Genomic DNA, 16,450 nt, shown 5'->3' with positions numbered 1-16,450 from the left:
CCTAAACGCCAAAGCGCTTCATTTCAGAATGGAAGAAGGTTTCCCACCGTTACGGTGAAAGGGAACGGGGGTGACACCCTCCTCCCCAGAGCAGCCCTGCGAGCTCGGGATTGAAAGAAACCCACGAGGTGGAGTTCGAGTCAGCCATCTTCTCTCCCTCGCTCCTATTCCGGGTCCTGGAAGAGATGCCGGCTTCGCCAGTGCACACGCGTTAGGCCTCGCACAGGGCCCCGGCAGGGATGAGGGAGAGCAGAGAGGGTGGGGAAGGGAGCAGAGGGGGAACAGGGCGAGCGCCGGCGGCAGCATCCCCGCGGCGGGGCCGCCTCACCTACCGTTGGAGCCCCATTTCTCCTTCAGCTTCTTCACTTGCTCGAGGCTGAGCCCGGTGCTCTCGTTGACGCCGAAATAAGCCAAAACTTCCTCCACAGTCTTTGTGTGCGCGTTCTCCATGGCTGGGGCAGGGAGCAGCAAATGGTGCCGTGCCTCGCCTCTTCCTCCTCCCTCTCCTCCTCCTCAGCGGCGGGGGCGGCGGCGAGACCCCTCCTCAGCCCTCACCACCCCCGTGCTATCACCATACACCCTCTCCCGCAGCACAGGAGCCCGAGCACACCTCTCTCTTTGCGGAGGAGGCCGGGAGGGGCAGGAAACAAATTAAAAAAAAAAAAATAAAAAAAAAAGGGAAAGCTGCCCTTAAAAAAAAAAAAAATTAAAAAATAAAGCCCCCACCCCCCTCCCACCCCTCACGCCTCCGAGGGAGCCGAGCCGCCTCTCCGGCAGGGACGTCGGGCGGGGAGAGCGCGGGCCCCCGGAGCCGCGGTCGCCTCGGCGGGTCCCTGCGGGGATGGGCCGCGTCCAGGTGGCCGAGCGGCCTCTCCGCTCGCCTCAGCGGCTCCGAGCCGCCCCCGGTAACGGAGGGCGATAACGGCGCGGGGGAGAAAAAGCCGCAGCTGCCCCGCTGCCCGCGAAGGGTCAGGATCGCCCCCTTCCTTCCTTCTCTAGCAGCTCGCTCCCCCCCGGCCGGCCCAGGCCGCTGCTGCCGTCACGGCTCGGGCTCCCTCGCGCCCGCCGCTGCCTCCGCTCGCTCCGTTCGCACAGCGGCGGCGGCGGCTCTAATGTAACTCGGGGGCCGCCCGGCGCTCTCTCGCCGCCGCGGCATGTGGACGCCGCTCATTGGCGGGCCGGGGCGCGGGGCGGGCGGGCTGGCGGCCCCGCCCGCGGGGCGGAGGCGATGGCTGCGGCGCTGCCCCTGCGCAGCGCGGTCCCGCTGCCGCCCGTGCTCCAGCCGCGGGCTCGGCGGCGGCTGCGCCTCACGGCGCGGTGGAGCCGCTCCCGCTGCGCATGGGGACAGCCCCCCCCAGTTGCGGTGGCCGCTTTCCCGCCGCTGCTGCCCCGGCGGGAACCGCCCCTGTGCCGGCCCCAGCCCGCCGTGAGGGGGACGGGGCGGCCTGAGGGGAGCTGCCCGCCATTGGGGTCTTGGCGCGGAGCTGCAGCGCGACAGGAGCGCCAGCCGGGCTGTGAGCACTGCCCTCACCCTGTGGTGATAGCAGCCTCATCCAGTGCGGGGGTGAGTGTGGGGTTGGCCCCCGCCTCAGGAGCATCATCCGGTCAAAGGGTAACTGAGGCCGGCGCGCTGTGGCGCGACAGGAGCATCATGCGGTCAGAGTGTGAGGGTGAGACTCCCTGAGGAAGGCCGTGAATTCTCCCTCTCTGGAGACATTCCAAACCCACCTGGCCGCGTTCCTGTGTCACCTTGCCTTGGCAGAGGGTTGGACTGAGTGATCTCAGGGTCCCTTCCAACCCTAAAGGCTGTGATTCTGTGGGGCTGCGCCGGCCTCTGTCGCGACAGGAGCCTCACGCGTGGCGAGTGTGCAGAGGTGAGGGCCGCGTGCCTCGGGGCTGTGGCGGGGTCACTGCCCAGCGGTCGTGCCCTGCTGGCACTGAGCAGTGTCCCCAGCTGCCGATAACGTGAGGGGAAATAACCTGCACGCTGTGGTTTCAGCGCGGCTGTGGGGTGAGGTACCAGCTTTCCTCAGCGCCGTGGCTCGGCCCTGGCACAGGCGCAGGAACTGAGAGAGAGCACAAAAATTGATCCATCCAATCTCACAGTGAACACAAAACAAAGAGAAATCGGTGCCAAGTGACATTAATACACCTGCAACATACACGCACAATGCAGCAAGCAGATCAGCATAAACACCTTTAAAACTTGGTTCCGAGTGATGTTCCTGTGTACATATGCCTGTGCAAATACCAGAGCTGATCCCTACATGTGTGCTGGCTTACATAAATGCAGATCCTACCTACAATCTGCATTTCCACCACTTACAAACCACCCACAGCACCATGCTGTAAGAAACCAATCTGGAAGGACATAGCTTACCTCTGTGCTAGAAAAGGGATGGAGAGGGGACAGCCCATGTAAAATTATGGTGTTCTAGGGTATATGTGACCCTATATCCTTTCTAACTAAAGTGTAACTGCTCAAAAATGCTCCTCTGTGAATGGCCAAGGTCCAAGGAAGGATAACTTGACAGCCTACACTTCACAGGGCAGTTCTGAATGAAAATTTCTGAGCTAGATCTGATGACCTAGTTCAGGTAAGGCAATCATTTATTCCATGCCATGCCCATATTAATTTCATCTTGCTTATCAGCAGGATTAATCAGCATGGCCAAATGTTGCATCAGTACAGTTATGTTGCTTTTCATACCTCACACTACACCTAAACAGACTTAGCCTGTTACAGAGGTGAAGAATGTCAACATGACAGGTGCATATAATTTATACAATTTACTGTAATTTTAAAACCAGTTTTAATAATTTTCTTGATATGGCATGAACCTGTGATGCCACTATCCCCAAAACATGTACATATGCATATGCAACATTAAAAATACATTATTTCCACAGTAATTCCATATGGAATAATGCCAGCTACTTGAATTAAGGTATTTCAATAACAGCTCAATATATCTTTATGAGTAGTTTCTTCCCTTCTACCACATTAATAAAACCTGGATTTTGTATAAGGTTTTTTTGTAAAAATACATTTACCAAGCATTATTTTTTCACACAAGCATATTTACTAGCCTTCATATACAAGTTCACATGTAAAAGACTTGAAAGTCCTGCTTTTCGTTTTCTTGCTATTTTAAAGTATTACAATTAAACATCTGTAACAATTCTCAAAACAAAATGATAATAGAAAGAAACCCAGGTCACATTTCATATTATGTGTTGTATTTCCTATGTCGTTCTTGGTTTCTTTTTTGTGCCTGTTTCCTAAAGGCCTTATGGAACATTATTTTAAGCATACCAGAGGCATGGCACATGCAATTAGATCTTGGCAGAGGGCAGAATAAAGTAGTTACTGTGTTCTTTCTATCCAGCTTGTTAACAGGAGGAAATGGTGCTAGGAAGGCAGAGCCTGAATTCTAGCAAATCCTGGAGAACTCCTGGCATTCTCTGGAGTTCACTAGTTCAGCTACAGTTTGACAGCTCCCATTCGTCGTTTCTCTCTCACCCATTCAGTAGAGAGAACTTGATTCTTCCCCCTTTCTTCCACCCTAGATAAAATCTGGAAAGAACCTGGAAGCACAGTCTTCTGCCTGTGTTTATTTCTGTCACGTGTTCTATTATAGCTCAGTGAATTTTGAGAGAATTACTGAATTAAGGGCTGTTCTACAGTTCTTTCTCTTCCAGGGCAGAATAACCTCTGCATTTCCTTCACAGTCCTTTCCCTGTGCTTCTCTAAAAGTGCAGAACCACTGCTGCTGCTGAGGACTCCTTTGCAGGTGATGCCTTCCAAATCCTGACAGCTACACATTTGAGAAACATTTGCAGATACAATTCATGGTCCAGACAGCACAGTGCAGAAGGAGCTACAAATACCCTTGTAGACACTGCAGCAGAAGCAGTACCTGCTAAATTTGGCATCACTTGAGATCATACCAATTTAGAATTGTGAGTTGAAATCAGTGTTGTTTCCCATCACTCTGCACGGATTCATAAAGCTTTCCATGACATTTGTCTTGTCTCTTAAAGAAGATGGTTATCTAAAGGACATGGTTAGCTAAAGGACATGGTTAGCTAAAGATGGCTATTTTGACCCAAATCAATATGACAGCACCTCAGCTCGGCCTGAAGCAAACAAGCTCATGAAAGCTTCCAGGTGGTGCCAAGAGCTTTACATTCTCAATTTTTAAGAAAGGAAATCAATTAATTTTGCTGCTGCGAAGTTGCAGTTTGTCATTAGAGTGGAACCCCTTAGAGTGGTACGTGGGAAAGAACCACAACAAAATGGGGCAGTTTTGGCCTTGCTGAGATTCCATGCACGTAATGGAAGCGTAGATTCCTACATTTGGCCTATTACCTTTTTTCACTGTAATATATTAAGAAGAAGCAGCCAACACATCAGGCAGCAGCATTAAAACAGTTCCTGTAATGCTTACTAATTGAAGTAAATGGGAATTTGGCCTGAGAGAGGACTGCAGGATGCTTTCCTTCAAATTGCAATAACATTAAGTCATCCCTACTGCTGCAAAGCAGATTCACAGCAGAGTTATTGGTCATAATGTGAATTGTCTCTTGATGTACACAAACACATATGTTTTGTAGCTCAATTTTCAAACAAGATTAATAGTTTTGAGTGGAGCTATACTCAGCATGGAAGAGCACAACATAAAATGCCAGTTGTTGAGCCAAAACACATGGATGCTGACCTGCAATAGGATCTCTTTCAGTGAATGTAGCAAAGTGAGAATATTCTGCTTAATTGTGCCAAATTATGTCATGATTTTTGCAGACTGGCTAATTGCCTAATGGGGCTTATGTTGAGACCACCAAACTCACTGCTCTCATCACCCTGGCTGATTTCAAGTACAAGTCTTCATGAGTGACAAATGGGGGCATTGTTTCTTCCTCCCACTATTTTATTCCTCTGAAATTACAGTTATTAAAATGTTTCAGCCAGTTGAAATCTACTAAGGCATATTAAAATGCTGCAAAAGTGCTGTATCAAAGTGGAAAGGTTTTAAGTCTGCAGTTCTGTCATAGGATAATGCAGTTTAAATATAGTAACTATTTTTTTCCAGTCAGCTTGCTCTTTGAATTCATGGTATTATGTCAAGGGGTTTTTTTTCCCCTCTCTCCCCCTTTAAGAAGCTTATAGCTTAAACAGCAAAATGCAAAAAATACTGAGATGAAACAGTTACACAAACCCAGCAGAGGAATAAGTGATAAAATATGAGTTTGAATGTTGATAATTAAGATAATCTGAGTTTATTCTGAATAATTTTTATTCCTTGGCAATGTGTGTTCCTGTATCAGCAGCAGGTACATTTTACTTCCACAGAGACTGAGAGACTGTGAACACAAAGGACGGGGTTGCTGCTGGGAGATTTCTGGAACTGGATCTCTGTTCCTGCACAAAGAGCTCCTTGCTGCCTTGGAAGTGTAAAGAGGCAGTGAGAGAGAGTCTGATCTCAGTGACAGTAACCATGAGAGATCACAGTTTGGCTTGGTAGGTTTCTTATTTTATTTCTATATCTTATTCATGATCATTTGGTTCCTCTCCGATGACTCCATGGGAGTATTTGCCACAAAAATCTTCATTTCCCTGCTTGGAAAAATCTGTGTATCCCATACTGGTGTCAGTAAGAGATTTTACTGTATGGGAGGGAGAAACATTTTATCAGAACCAACGTCCATCATACATATCTGAAAACATAATTTCTCCTTATTTTGATGGTGAGTCAGTTCCCTGGAAAAGAAATCAGCTGGACTGTTATTTTAAAAAATGCACAGCAACTTTAGAAATAAAGCATTGGTTGGTGCCCACATTATTTGAATTCTTATCTCATCCTGACCTGATTTTTCCATCTAATTATGGTCTAATTCTGATTAATTTGGCAGCTTGCTGCCATTTTTTTTTTTTTCTTGTGTAAATATTCCTTGTAGGCTTCTGGATCTCAGTTTTGCTCTCTGTAGATGGGGCTGGGAGCTTCTAGAGGGCTGCATGGCCAAGCACAATGTTTAGAAAATGGTAGTTTGTTGTTTGTAGGGTGTTACAGAACTGCCCTGTGTTTTCTCTCTAACAAGGTGAGGAATGTCATAGCTGTAATCATGTTGTGTAGTAGTAACCTGCAGGATTCATACTGAGAGTGCACTCAACAGAAAATTGAATTATTTTACTGGTGGTCATGGGCCACCAATACCTGAGCAAAGGAGTTACACAGGCTTTGTACAGTAAGACTGGTTTAAGTGAACCATCTGAACTACTTGGTTTTAAAACTTGATTTTTTTAATCTCTTGACCCTTTCAGAGGCATTAATCAAGGTGTTTGTACAACAATAAATATTTCCCTTTTTCCTGAGTTCTTGCATAGTGTCATGAACAGTCCCACCATGGCACAGGCTTCTGCCATTCCATGTATTTGCTGAATCACAAGGAAAAGTCACACTCTCTCTGACTTTTCAAGATTGAAAGGAAGACATGTAGGTGCACTCCATGTAGGTGAGTAGCAATAATGTAAGAGTGAACAGCTTTTCTTACTCATGGAGATGACTCCATTTTCAGGCATTGTTTGGGACTAATGGCACATGACTACCACTTTTCTCAGACTTCTGACACTTTGTGATATGACACAAGATGTAGTTTCTGTGTTTCTGGTGGAGGATTTCCTCCAAACTCATAGGTAGTTATTAGTAATACAGTGAAGTATGACACTTCAGTTTTCAGACACTGATAAAATTCTTGTATGCCATTAAACCATCTCCTCTATTGGTTATGGGGTATATTAAATAGAATTTCCAAAATTCTGTTTAATATAAAATTCATTTGAGGTATTTATTTTTTCTCTCTGTCTTCTTTTTGTCTTACGAAATAAGACAAAATGAGGGATTGAAACCAAATACTCTTTTTGGTTTACCAGTTAAAGTCTTCCAGTTTGAACCCTCAGAAGTCTGTGTAACCCACAATCCACATGGGTTTTGTTTTTTAAAAGGCAATATTTTTGTGGTAAGATTAGTGGGTACAATTACAATGTGTCTGTCACCTTTCCCTACCTTTCTAAGGTTTTCACAAATGCTTCCTAACATGGGCTATTCAGGAGGAAAAAAAACCTGCTGGACTGCCTTCATCCTCTATTAATGTGACTCTAACCAAACCTGAACATGTTTTTCTTTAGTGGAATAAATGTTATATTGATCTCCTATGCTTCCATTTCCTCACCTCATTTCTACCACTTAATACAATCTATCTAGGTATTTTACAGAAATGACAGGTTTTCAAAGGGGTTTAAGCTCCCAAATTACCTGTGGTAGGTTTTGATCACTCACAGAACAGAAATTACAGTTTATCTGCCAGAACTCAATGCTTCCAATATATGCCATCTGCTTTTTTATGCATAGATTTATTATATGTCAATGATGTTGCATGTGAACTCAAATTATCCTGACCTACAATTCTTGTTCTATTTCAAGGTTTTGGATTTCTAAAAGATTGTTTAACTCCTGGGTGGTTTTTTTTCCCCAGTTCTGTTAGAAAAAGAAAACCTCCCCTGAGTCATATTTTAAAAATACTGTTAAGCTCTTAAAGCTACTTCTGCTCCCATGTCACAAAGCATTATTGAAAATATATTCATTTTTACCACCTACAATTGCTCAGAAGGAGAACTTAAAGAAGTCTTTTCTAGTCTCATATTGAAACTCTGCTGGCAGCATTCTTGTTCCTAGAAGTGAGAGAGCTACAGTGATTTTCCTGCTCTGTGCAGGTTGTGCTTTTTGTCAGAACAATGCTAGTGAGCTTATAATTTGATATTAATGACATTAGCAAACATTATTATTATTATTAGCAATAATAATAGTAGTGCTGATACTGTTTACTGTGACTTGATTAATTATTTGCATTTGCAGCTTCTAATCAAGGGTTTCAAGCATTTTATAAACCTTAAAGAAATGAAAGTTATGTTATAAAATATCCTCGAGAGAACAGGATTGTCATCCCCATTTCACAAAAACAGGAGCTGAGGTTCAAAGTCACAGTCACACAGTCTATGGCAGAACTAGAAATAGAAATGGTCTCCTGGCTCCCAGTCCTCTTTCTTCTCCTGTCACCCTAAATAGTTTCTAGTGTGGTTTTATAAGACATTTATCACATGATTTTCAAAAATTGTGTCCTATTTGTTAAGGAAAAGTAAAAAATAATTTTTAAAAAATATAAAAAGTGATGAAAAAGAGACTATCTAATTTTTGCATGAGGTTGCTGAAACTATTTTAGCCATTTTATGGGAGATGCCATCCAAGCTTCATGAGTTAATCCTGACCATAAGTACACCTAAAATAGATATCTTTGCCTCCAGCTAATCAACAGGCTTACTGCCTAAATAATTTATGTATAACCAACTAGTGGAAACTAGATCTTCTGTGATTTCCCTAGACACATATTCTGCATGTATCATGTATATCCTTGCCTATTTCTGATATTCATTTGAAATTCAGTTGGGACATTTCAGAACACTTTCGTGCTCCAGCTGTATAGCTCTAAGAAAAAGCCAGCTGGAGACATAATACAGGATCTTTGAACTGGGCAAAATGATGTTTAGAATCCAAGTGCATAGTGAATGAAGATTATGACTTTTTCTTAACCAACAATGGATTAAAATTTTGAGAAATACAGTTCTAATTCTAACACTCATTCATGTGAGTAAGGACTTTGTGTCTCTGCCCTACTAATGTTATTTAGTAACAAAATTCAGTTGCTATATAGTGATAAATAAATACATATAAATTTGTAGAGACAAATATATCAGAGGATGATTAAATAAAATTAAAAATTAAAGAATCAAATTTTATTGCTGGAAATGTGAAGAAAATGCAGCACCACACTGTGCTTTTTGGACACATTTGTATAAAGTTGCCTTCAATGGAGTAGTGAAAAGAAGCATTATCAGACATTGTCCTGTCATATCTGACTGCAAATTCTAGAATCTATAGCTGAAATGGAAGGTACAATACAAACTGTCTATGCAGGGCTCGTAGCTTTTATCCAGAATTCCTAACTGGAAAATAAACTCCATGTCTTGTGGATGGCAAGTGCTAAAAGGGGAGCAGTTCTTGCTCCCATCTGCTCTGTGTGCCAGGAACGCTGTGGACTGTTCACTGCTCTTGTTGAGACTTGCTGCAAAACGAGGGCCACGTTGTAGCTTCAGTCAGCCGTGCAGGAGGGGGAGGAGGAGCACCAGGTACTCCAGGAATAATTTAGGTGTGGCAGCCAGAAATTTTGCAGCGCTGGGAGAACACAACCAACATTCTTGCTGCTCCACTACTAGCTGGTGCTGCCTTCACATGGGGAGCTGAGGCAGCACTGAACTGGAACAACACTTGTGGAGCTCTTTGTACCCGTGCAAAGGGAGGGAGAAGCACTGTTGTTCCAAATCACATCATTTTCCATGCACCTCTGCCTCCCCAGTCCAAAAATGCACTTTCCTTCTCACCATGCAGTGTCACCATGCTCCTCTGTCCTGGTGTTGCCTGGGACAGAGTTAATTTTCCTGCCAGTATCTGTTAAGAGTGGTGTGAGTGAGGGGCTGTGTGGTGTTTGGCTGCCTGCTGGGTTAAACCACCTCCTATTCCTGTCTTTGCATATTCCATCTCTGCACACTTGGAATTCCTTCAGGCCTGGGCCTCGGGGCAGTGTGTAGAGTTCATGTACCATTCCCAAATGTGAACTTGATTACCTTGCAGATACAAGAGTCTGCTCATTGCAAATGTCACAGAAAAAAGCTAAGAAGAAAGACAAATGAAAATCTCATTGAGAATGGTGAAGATGTGAATTGTTTCTGGCCTGTGTTCATGCAGCACCTGTTTATGACAGCTGTGGGAAGGGATAAGTGGATTTGCTAATTCATATTTGCTGTGCAGAATTCCCTGGTGCTCTGCAAAGCTGGGAGATCTCCTCTGATTAAAGTGACTTTTAAAGGCAAGCACCACTTGGAAAAAAAAAAGTCTAATCACTGAGCTGTGGGAATCTGGCAGGTTCAAAGCCTGGGGATGCTCATCTTCCATAAGAAAACTTGGACCATTCAGTATTGTGATGTATTGAGACAAATTTTGGGTGGTTTTGTGATACCTGTTAAGGCCTCAAAATACTGGAATTTGGGGCATTTCATAGCCATTTTATGCTGGATGTGCTGCAGCCATGAAGAGCTTCTGTTGTTTTTACATTTCTTTTTGTACAGACATTTTAGCTGATGGGAAAGAGATGTTTTCCATGTGGCATGGGATGTATGCAGCTCATCTCAACTCCTACTAAATGTGATGTCCTTTTTTTTTTTTTTTTTTTTTTTAATCAAACCCCTCATATCCTATCCATTAACAATTTTTGCTTGAAAAACTGTGGTTGCCACTGGAAACCATGACTTGCCAGTTAATCCTTTTGTTTGATCCTGGCTGACACAAGACTGGGTTTTGTTACTCTTTCTGTACATTTTGATTCCTTCTGAATCATCCAAACAAGAGGCCTGAAAGCCATTATACACCAAAGCAGTACCAGTAGTTTATTTTTTACTGTTTTGGCTCAAAGAAGCATCAATTCAATTATTCTGATTAGGAAAGAGGCTCAGTTAAACTCATTCTCATGTCAATTTGATGAGAGGACATTCTTCTTCTCTTAAGTGCAGTGAAATAAAAAGCAGAAATTGAAGGGGGCTTTGGGTTGGGTGTTTTTTTGTTTTTGTTTTGTTTTGAGTTGTTGTTGTTGTTGTTGTTGAAAATACTATAAAAATCTCAGGCTATAAATTCACCATGACAGTGAAAATAAGTGTCAGATTTTGGGGTGGGTTGGCTTTGTGTCAGTCACTCTCTGTACACTGGACCATGTGTTGGCTCCATGAACCTTTTTTACTTTATGCTGCCATAAGCTTTATATGTGTGTCCTCTCAGAAGCTGAATAAATGTCATGTAGGACATTCTGTCCCATCTGTCACAAGTGCTATTGTGTGTCTGGATCCATATTGGATTAGTATTGATGAGAGATCTCAGGTATTCAAAATGTGTATTAAGGAGGATGTATAGAAAGTATAGATATGAAAACAGACCACTTCTGGAAATAGCTGTGTTAAAGCAGTCTGTTCAAGCATATTTGAAGATATGTTTGAAGATAATTCCCTTATTTCAGAGATGTTTAGGAGGGGTTTGACATTTTTATTTGTAATTGTTTATTCTTTTATGTGTAAACCAGCTGTTGTGGCTTTCACATGACTAACTATGCACAGATCTGAGAGAAAAATTCCTAATAAATGCTTCCAGAAAATTCTAGAAAAAGCTGTTCCAGACATAGAAATGCCTCCAAGTCAGCTCCTCCCAGACTAAAAAGAAAGATGCAAGACAGGCAAGAGAGGAATCTCCCTTTTCTGAAGGCGTAGAGTTTCCACATTTAGCTCTGGAGTTTCATGGCCTTCCACCTGCCACTGGGCAGAGTGGTGACCATTTGTTGTCTTGCAGGGCAGTGTAATTTCAGAAAGAAATTCCACTTGAAATGGAGAAAGTGACCATTTTTGTGAGGCGTAGATTCAGTTACTTACATGACAGCTGCTTGCAGAAGTAAGCCAAGCACTTAAGAGAATCATTTTAAAGAGGCAGAAATTCTCAACAAACCACTCAGCCTTCTTTTAGCTGGATTCACACAGAAACAACAAATAATTAATTGAGGCCAAAATGCATGTCGTGCTGAGTTTGCATGAGCTGGAAGGTTTGGAAATAATTAAGAGCAAAACTGTTAATACTCCATTTAAATAGCTGCTGCCTATCTGTCCAGTCTGAAAGCCCAATCTGTTGTGCTCAATCAGCTTTCAGCTGCTACTTGCCAGCAGCCTAATTCCCCAGTCTTGTCTCTGTGCTGTGCTTGTGCATTCCACTACCTGCTAAGTTAAACCCTGCTGTCCTGGTGCTGCATGGAGATTTCCAGTGCTATTCCAACCATCCACACTGGGTCAGAATATATCCCAAACCTGGGGTCTGGGTGTCCACAGCAGCATGCCTGGTTCCAGTGGAGCACCACATGGGGAAAGGGGAGCAGCAGCTGTGTGGTTTAGCTCCCAGGATTAGGGCTGTGCTCATTCAATCCCATTCTCTGGGCATTTATGCAGTTTGGACAAGCTGTTGACCTGCAATATTTCCACCTCTTTTTTAAAGTGATCTAATGCAGAATAAGCTGCTGTTAACCACAGCCACACTGCAGGTGGATAATATTATCTCCATTTTCCTACACATCTTTGCACTTGTGTTGCACGTTCAATACTTTGGCTGATCATTTATATTGCAAGAGGATTAAAAGGAAATTAGTAATTGTACTTCTTATTGATTAGCTTGTGCAAGGTTCTGTGGAAATTGAGAGTGAGGCTACAGGGGAGTGAGTTCTAAAGCTGTGGGGGGGTGTGGAAATACAGTGCAGTGAGAGGTGTTTGCAGCTGAAGAGTCATTTTAAGCCTCAAACCTGTACCACCAGTTCTTTGCTGAGAAATGTGTATGAAAAATGACAAAGTTCATTGCACAGGCATTTGGAAGGAACTAAAGATCAATCCATTGACCTTTGCAGATTAAGTAGTGCATACTGTCATAAGGAAGTGCTATTTGAGCACCAAACAGCAAATGTACACACTTATCCTTCATTAACCCCTCCCTGGAGGCAGTCAGGATTTCCTGATCCCAACGTGGTTTGTGTTCTTGGCATCTGGGGTGTTTCCAGTGGGCACATCAGCTCCCTGCGCCTGTCAGAGGGTGCTTGGTGCTCTGCCTGCCTTTTTGTCCTCAAAGTGTCCCCAGGCAGGAAAGAGGGAAGAAGCCATGGGGTGGGTTTGCAGGTCTGTGCTCGGCTCCTGGGTCCAACAGAGGCCTCAGTGCCTGACTCCGTGTGCTTCAGTTTTCACTGAATTAAATGGGACTCAAATGTTTGCATAATACACAGAGAAACTTCCACTTGAAGGCAGCAGCAAAAAGCTGTTTTGCTGCTTTTGCAGAACATTTCTATTACAGAGAGAAGACATGAATGAAAATGAACCATGTGTATAATTCAATATTTGAGTGCAATAAAAGTTAAATATGTTCTTTTTTTATTTTATAATTTGTTAGGTCATTTATTTAATTTATGGGAAAAAAATTTATAGAAAACATTTTTTTTCCTGGAGGATGAAATACTCTTTTCAAGTAAAAATGAATATGTCATATTCTTATATGACTTGCAAGAAGATGAATTAGTGTGTCTCTTCTTCTCCAGCCTTTCTTCCACTTTTCCAGTTCTACAGGAAGATTATTATCAGATTCATTGTGTTGCTTTTTCTTTATGTGGTTTGTTACATACTGAAATAAATTTGCCACACTCTTGCTAACATAGTGTTTTTAAAACTACTTTTATTTAAAAATTCTTGGCACAACATTACACATTCTCAAAAATTAAATCAGTGAAAAAGAATAAAAATTCTGTTCATCATTCTTAGCATTTGAGCCCGTAATTGTGTGTCAGATGTGGGGAAAAAAAAACTGGAGATCTCCAGAGCCCCTGGACAAGAGAAGTCACTTTACCAGGACATTGAGATAATTTATCTGGGTGACTCAGAAAAAATGCTAGATAAGATTGAAATTTGGAGAGGCTGAGCACAGCCAGTCTCAGCCTTTGGATTATCAAGAATAAATCCAGCAACTGGCATGTGAATATGTTAATGCTGTATATTCTAGCATGGAAACAGGAAACTGTATTTATGAGGCAAAATATATCAGAGATTAATTCAGTTCTATATATAATATATACATTTTACAGATACAAAATCTTTGCCAAAATATGCATAATTTGCAAGTACACTGAAGTTAGAAAATGCCAGAATAAAGGTTGCCTTTCCATGCATATGCCCTGAAGGCATCTTTAATTACAAGATTCCTGGCTTCTTTTTCCTGTTTTTTTTCCTAACACTGAAGTCTTCTAATTTCACTGCATGCTTGATATTGAAGTCCTATTATTTTCTCTTTTAAATAAAGACTAAGGGATGCATTTCCCCAGGTTTAAAAGAAAAACAACATTGGAAAACAACAATATTTCATCCTTCTATCATCATTAGACTGCAAACTCTGTGTGTCATCCCAGGAGCCTCCTGAGTGGATTTCCCTAATGCTGGTGTGGTGCTGGAGCCTGAGCAGTGATCCTGTGTCATGTAACACAAAAATACAGGTGTCAGCAAGATGACTGCAAGGTAAGGCAGCACCTGAGCAGAGTTTTAAATTAGTTATTTATTATTTCTGTCATCATTTTCATTGTAGTCCTTATTGTGCAACCATTTCCAGCCTTGCTTGGAGCAGCCACATGAATTTTCTGTATGCACGGTCACTTCTACCCACGCAAATGAATGTAAAAAGTTGATTTCTGATCTGCTCACGTTTTAAATCTCTTTGCACTCAGTTTGTGCAGCTGTGAGGGACAGCACATAGTGCTACAGCCTGCAAATCCAGGGCCATGTGCTCAGGAGGGTCCCACTTGAAGCTGTTTTTTCCCTCGTGGCTCCTAAGTCAGAGTAGTCACGCTGACAGCACAGAAGTTGATAATGATTTATCACACATCCAGTGCACTGAATAATTATGACTTGTCTGCCTCTTTCTGCTGTGGATTGAAGAGTTTTGATCAATAGTGACAGCATGCAAAGCCTCATAAAATTTGTTCATTTCCTAGAATCTCTTTCCATGCTTTGGTATTTTGTATATATAACCAAGGGGGCAATATTTCAAATCTCTCTCTGTGCACTACAGAAAAGCCCCAAAATTAGTGCTTACCTCTGCTGCTCTGAAAAGGCTGTTCATTCCCAAGTTCCAAATTGTCATAGTCTTAAGAGGAAGGTTGGAAGACTCAGGAGCCTGACTCCAGTGAGAGAGCTTAGAGGTAGAAAAACACCCTACCTGTGAAGACCCATGGTGTGAGAGGGTTAAATACTTATTTTATATTGCTTTTTTAGTTGATTAATTTAAACCAGGACTATACACCTGGTACTGAAACTGCAAACTGAAAGTTCTCTGTGAGATCTGGAAACAGCAACAGGCTTGCTTCCATAAATAATACTGAAAGTTAAACAGTGATTTCACAAGGTCCAGGACGTAGTATAAATAAGAAAGCAGAAATATCCAGGAAATCCTTAGTTAACAAATGTTTTGTTTTAAACATTATATGCTTTTCTTGATCTCTGAAAATCATCTTACAGTAGACACTAAACTGAGAGAAGTAAAAAAGAAAAATTTTCTGACTTGAGCAAGATATTCTGTCACACTGAAAGAAGGGTTTCTTCTGAAGCTTTTCTGTGTGAATCCAAAAGCTCACAAACCTGGTGAAAAGTGAAAAAGCAATTAAATACTCTATTAATGGCACCAAGATTGTGTCAAAAAGTCTCAGATGCCGTGTGCTGACACCGAATATCACAGCATTCAGAGCTGCAGGATATTGGATTAGTGCAATGCTTGGAATTGAACCATCCCAAAGGGGTTTTTAGGCATGTTGGGTCAAATTCAAAAAGAGGGTAACTGCATAGAATTGACTGGATTTATACCCAGAGAAATTTAGTCTTTTTTGTCATGGCCAAAATGTAATGCTCAGGTTAAAACTGGGCTTCTGTATAAAAGTTATGACTCCTGTTTGTAAAGAAATATTTAAAAATGTCATCTAGTTATTTCAGGTAAGCATAGGTACTACTTCAGACCATCAATTCTGCTGTTTTCATTTTTGGCTTCTAGACCAAACTGGATTGCTGAAAAGTGAAAAGGAGGGAAATGAGAGAAGTTCTGTGAAAATTTTTCCACTTACAGTGTACATCACTTGCTGTTTCTATGTCCCCATTGTCCTTAGGCCACCCCATTCTACATTCAGGACCTGTTTCAGTCACAAGTGTTCCTGTTCTGTCTAAAGCATCATCTCTGTCTGGTATTTATTACATAGTCCAGTGGACTGAACGACCTGGGATCAGGACAGATGCCAGAGGAAAATAAGCACAGGCTGAGGCAGCCAAAAACCTGCTGACATTGAGTCATTGAGAAGCTCTGAGGGGTATTGTCCTGCTTTGGTTTGTTTATGCTTTTTTCTATCTATGTGGTTTTTGAAAATCACAAACCCTGCTCTGGAAAATACATATTTTGGCTTTGTACAGGTTTCTAAATTCTGTTCAGCCCACTCAGCAGTATATTAACTTCTGCCACATGATTTGTTTTTTCTCTTACAGCCTCCATGGGAAAAAAGGTGTTGGAACTGTAGTTCTTGTTGTCTGATGTTTAGGTTTATTATTTCTATGTTTGCATGTAAATAAGGGAAAGGGAAAAGTAGCCAAGAGCTCCTGGCAAGTTCAGGAAGCCTGGTGCTTGTATAGAGCTGATGTGAACTGTGGCAGTGGGCAACAATTCTGTATCAAAGGGAAGGATTTTCCTTATCC

The 16,450-nt window shown here is 42.5% G+C and overlaps 1 protein-coding gene and 1 long non-coding RNA gene across 5 annotated transcripts in view; one reads left to right on the top strand and one right to left on the bottom strand.

The window, feature by feature from the left end:
• ATP2A2 (ATPase sarcoplasmic/endoplasmic reticulum Ca2+ transporting 2) overlaps positions 1-1,015 on the bottom strand; it is a 42,539-nt gene extending 41,524 nt beyond the window's left edge. For 2 of the 3 annotated variants that reach the window (XR_002465638.3, XM_021532727.4), the window contains exon 1: positions 333-1,015. Coding sequence is in view for 2 of the 3 variants with exons in the window: in XM_021532727.4 (XP_021388402.1) it covers positions 333-450 (118 nt within the window). In the remaining variant the exon portion in view is untranslated. The remainder of the gene's footprint in view (positions 1-332) is intronic. The other variant, XM_021532729.3, reaches the window with a different exon arrangement.
• Positions 1,016-1,227: 212 nt separating this feature from the next.
• LOC146766022 (uncharacterized) lies at positions 1,228-15,249 on the top strand. 2 transcript variants are annotated; one of them, XR_014958615.1, is made up of 3 exons: positions 1,228-1,564; positions 5,354-5,521; positions 14,050-14,239. It is a non-coding gene; the product is annotated as an uncharacterized LOC146766022 (long non-coding RNA). The 2 variants fall into 2 exon arrangements; XR_014958616.1 differs by having other exon boundaries at positions 1,434-1,564; positions 14,134-15,249.
• The last annotated feature ends 1,201 nt before the right edge of the window (positions 15,250-16,450 follow it).

Source organism: Lonchura striata, chromosome 15, assembly GCF_050655825.1.
Source record: "Lonchura striata isolate lonStrDom1 chromosome 15, ASM5065582v1, whole genome shotgun sequence".
Taxonomy (NCBI): Eukaryota; Metazoa; Chordata; class Aves; order Passeriformes; family Estrildidae; genus Lonchura; species Lonchura striata.
This window is presented reverse-complemented; position numbering and strand designations above follow the sequence as displayed.